This window comes from Pteropus alecto, unplaced genomic scaffold, assembly GCF_000325575.1.
Source record: "Pteropus alecto unplaced genomic scaffold, ASM32557v1 scaffold246, whole genome shotgun sequence".
NCBI lineage: Eukaryota > Metazoa > Chordata > Mammalia > Chiroptera > Pteropodidae > Pteropus > Pteropus alecto.
Window position 1 is genome coordinate 1,687,647 of NW_006437742.1, and position 4,762 is coordinate 1,692,408.

The window sequence follows — 4,762 nt, forward strand, 5'->3', positions numbered from 1 at the left end:
TCGGGGGCCAGAGGGGGCGGACGCGCGCGGGCCCCGGGGCTGTGGGGGTCGCGCGGGGAGAGCCCGGCGGGCCGAGGCCTCACGCGGGACGGGACCTTCTCTCGCCCCCAGATGAGCCCCCGCTACCTACAGAGCAACTCCAGCAGCCACACGCGACCCTTCAGTGCCATCGCGGAGCTGCTAGGTGAGTGGCGAGGGCGGGCCTGGCCGCGATCCCGCGAGGCAGTGGTGCCAACGTGGTGCCGAGGACCCTAGAGGAATGTGCGGAGCCGCGCGGGGCCGGCCGCAGCTGGGGTGGGGGCGTCGGGACCGGCCCCGGCTTCGCAGGCGGAGTAGGGGTTCGACTCTCGCCAGGGACAAGGTTTAGGGGGAAAGCTGAGGAAACAAGGTGCGTCCAAAGATTTAGGACTCTTGTGTGGCTTGTCTTTATGGCTCGTGATATTCCGGGCACTTTGGAAGAGCTGGACTAATAATCGGAAGGATATGCGAAAAAGTATCGGACCCCAGGGGAGCTGGGATCCACAGGGAACGGCGACTGACGGAAGGCGCCAAACTAGTCAGTGAGCATTGTAGTGCACCGGGTAGGGTCATGAGGAAAGGGCTGCAAAATGAAATTCTTGAACTTTGGGGACCAGAGAATCTGAGAATGATGGGACATCTCTTAAGAGATGACACGAGTGCATTTGGCTCCCTGCGACTACGGAGGGCTGGGTCTGTGGTCGACGAGCGCCCTCACACCGCTGGAATGAATACTGAGCACTTAACCTCGCTCCACCGATGTTTGCTTTTAAAGCGTTTTCAATTGATCCCTTGAAGCCAACCAAGTACACCAGCTTTTGCAGTAGTGTGCTAAAAACTGTGTGGAAAGCAAAGAAGAAAAAAGCATTCCTGGACAAAATGCAGCAGCATACAGAGCACATCGTTAACGTTTCAACAATTGAAAGAAAGAGATATTTATGGGGCCACGTAGCACAGAACACAATCTCAAAAATGGTTTCAAAGCTCCCCAAATGAGCCCCAGTCACTACTTAAGCAATTGGTGTGGCCATGCAGTGCGAGTTGTCCAGGAAGTCAGTGGACAGCAGGAGATGGTCAAGAGAGTTATTTGGAAGGGTGACAGAGAACTTTTATAATTAGTTTGACCGTAACACAAAATGCTTACAATATGTATGACTGACTGTTCATTAGAGGTAAAGGGGGAAAAAAGTGACATTAACACATTTTGAATGCCAGAGAACAGAGATTGTATCTTTAAGGTTTTTCACTGTGCCTTGAGTAAAACTCTGCACCGTGGAATGAGATCTATGTGCATGTAATTTACAAAAAAATAAAAGAGGGAAAAGTAACAATTTATGTAGTGTGAAATGGAAGACAAATGTGTTGTTAGCTCAGTTACACTGTGCAAAAACCTTATGTATCTATGCTAGACTGTGTACTGAATTTTACTAGTGATTTAAAGTATGTTCCATTGGTAGTTCTGCATAAATGTGATTTTTGTCTTAAGCATTAACTTAAAGAACCCAAGCCTGGCCCAAGATGTCCCATATGAGTACAGGTATTTATGTGTATTTTATATATATACACTCATACACATATATATGTGTGTGTGTGTGTGTGTGATGTGTGTGTATATATATACACATATATGTGTATATATATATATGTGTGTGTGTATATATATATGTGTGTATATATACACACATCACACACACACACGTCACACACACACACACAGAGGTTTAAAACCAAATCACAAGTATTCGTGGTCATATTAATAATAAAGAAAAGAGAGAGCAAAGTGTTAACTGGTAATCCAGAGCTTTCATTTTAGGTTTCCCTTCAACTGTTTTCTCCTCCATTTGTGCATTTTCTAGTGAATCATTCATTCAGTAAATATTTATTGAGTATTCACTGTGAGCAAGGCCACCATGGTAGGTACAAAAATTCACTTTTCTAGTAGGAGAGATAAAATATGTACAAAGGTTTATGCTTTGTATAACAACAAACTAGAAAGTGATGTATCAGCAAAGATATACATACTGAGTACTGTGTGAGTTCAGAGGAGGGAGGGATGACTTCCAGCTTACCAGGAAGAGGAGGATTAGGAAAGGCTTTGTAGATGAGGTGACATTTGAGCTGAGATTTGAAGGATTGGAACATGTGGATATGGGTGTGGGGAGGGGAGGGCATTCCAGGCAAAAGGAACAACTGCATGAACAAAGGCATGAAGAATACTGAGTAGTTATGTTTAATTAGGGCATGGAGTTCACAGTCAAAACTCTAGGTCCTTCAAGAGCTTTCACAAATACATTTTTAACTTTACCCTTTGAGGTAAATGACATCATCATTATTATTATTATTATTATTATTGTCATCATCATCATCATCACCATCATCATCATTATCATCATTTGACAGATAAGGATACAGAGGCTCAGAGCATTTAATTGACTTTTCCAAGGTTATATGTCTAGCAAGTGGCAGATCCAGGACTCAAACATAGGTCTTTTCACTCCAAGTAAGTAGGGAATGAGGTTCGAAAGGCGAGCTGGGATCAGGTTGTGACTGGGAGGTTTGGGTGTTTGGTCTTTTAGTCTGAAGTTTTCTGAGCAGGGGAATGTCATGATCGGAGCTGTGTACCAGGAAAGTTAATCTTGTAGCAGTGTATAAGGTGGGTTGGAGAAGAGAGATATGGCTTTGAAAGACTGGTTAAGAGGTTCTCGCAATGATCCAAATGAGAGGGAATACTCTGTAATCTAAGAAAGTGACAGTGGGAATAGAAACAGCAACATGTAAGAGAGCCTAGAGAATGTATAGCATAAAAGAGAGGGAGGGATGAAAAATGACTTTCAAATTTCAAACTCGAGGTCATTTGAATGCCGACACTATGTGTGTATATAGAGAGAACAGAGGAGAACAATAGCTTGTGTCAGAAGATGATCACCTTAATTTTAGATGAGAATGCTTTTAGATACTTGCAAGATGTCTTGGCCCTAAAGAACTTGCAGGAATCCACATAGGCCAGCCTCCTGGGACAGAAGAGGATGGGAGGCTCATGAAGTGCTATCTCAAAGCCATCTCCCCACTCACCATCCTGCTTCTCCAGGGAGGCTGTTATGGGACAGTTTCTCATTGCCTCTCAGGTTCGGATGAGGTGCAAGGCTTCTATTTCAGTGCTTTTTTAGAAGACTGGGATCGGATGGACCACGTTAAGGGATAAGATAGATCGCCTGTGATCTGGTTTTTCCATGCTCTTGCTTAAGTGGTGGGCAAGGGGAGGTAGAGGTAGGGTCCTCCCACTAAGGGTAACATGGGCCAGGTTAGGAGAGTTAAAACCCTTTGGGATCTGATAGCACATGAAATTGTGTGAGGTTAGGGGATAAAGACATCCCAGGATCTGTTAGTGCAGCTCTTGCCTAAGTGGTGGATGAGGGGAGGGGAGCAGGGGTTCCCTCAGTGTCCGACCTGTTCATAAGGCTGGGTGGGCTGGGCCATAGGAGAAAATAGATTCCCTGGGATCTGGTAGCATATGCTAAGTGTGGATACATTTTTGGAAGGTTAAGCAGCAAGAGGTGAGATTGGTGCTTTATTATTATAAGTTCATTGTTGAGGCTGATCTTGTTATTATTATTTGTTGAAGCCAAGTGAAATGCCACTTAAAACTGAAATTAAGTGCAAAGCTGTACGTACTGCTGCTGGATACTGCTGCAGCCCAGCTGCAGATCTCTAGTTCCCTGCTGCTCCAGCTGACCCTGGCCTCTTGGCATGCCCCCTCCCCCCGTACTCCACCAGCTTCCAGTCAGGAGGATAAAATGTCTAGCTGCTCCTGGCTGCTACCTTGTAACTCCTTAAATGCCCATCTTAAAACTCTTTGTTGTGTTCCTGTAAAAAAAAAGCACCTGGTAAAAAGTTTGGGCAAAATTTGGGGTAAAGAGGAAAAAAAGTGAAAGTGATTTTGTGCGAGGCCTACAAGCTGATTTCATTGAATGCACTGCTGCAGTTACAATTGATATATGTTTGAACTGTGAATGTTCATAAAGTGTTAGAAAAATTTTCTCTGTATCTGAAGTTTTCAAAGTAGAAATGATGTCCTGTTAGTTGACAAGTTAAAGGTATCAGTCTCAATGGCCCTGGCTTCTTGCCACCGGGAGTGACTGATGGGTCCTAAAACAATTCAGGGCCTGCTTGCCAGGTAGTTTCTTGAAATAATGTAAGCATCTTCATAATTCTGAATCCTCTTGTCAGTTAAAGGAAAAAACAAAAACAAAGCACTGCCGCCTCTTATACAAAGTAAAACATGTATTTCTAATAAAGCCACTCTTACATGTCAAACTTATAATTCCTACCAAAAAAAGTTGGCCCCCTGATTTACCACATGACACAGAGTTTTGGGCCCATCCAGTCCTTAAAGATTGACTACATCAGACCTCTTAACCCCCTTCTGGGACCATTGGTGATGCCTTCTGTTAAGACTGTTTCGGGTTACAATCAGTGACAGTTTTATCACTGACTCTGGTGACGTCATTGTGGTCCTTGAAACTAATCTGTCTTGTTTTATTTGATGAACATTCAACAGATCCAAGTAGTTATAACTGATACAGTTAGTCGTGTTGTAGAAATTGATATTTTGGATATGTGTAATACTTTTCTTGCTTGTAAGGGATGTTCCCAGTATATAATGCCACAATTTCAACAGTGGTAGTGGGACCAATGTACAGCCAGCCCTGCAGCTCGATCTCTCAGCCCAGCCACATGGTATCAG

General features: G+C 44.1%; 1 protein-coding gene across 1 annotated transcript in view; it reads left to right on the forward strand.

Annotated features, from left to right (window-relative positions):
• The first annotated feature begins 111 nt into the window (after positions 1–111).
• Positions 112–4,762, forward strand: part of MORC4 (MORC family CW-type zinc finger 4) — a 51,177-nt gene continuing 46,526 nt past the window's right edge. Inside the window, exon 1 of the mRNA XM_015591660.2 lies at positions 112–184. Within this exon, the coding sequence (XP_015447146.1) occupies positions 112–184 (73 nt within the window). The remainder of the gene's footprint in view (positions 185–4,762) is intronic.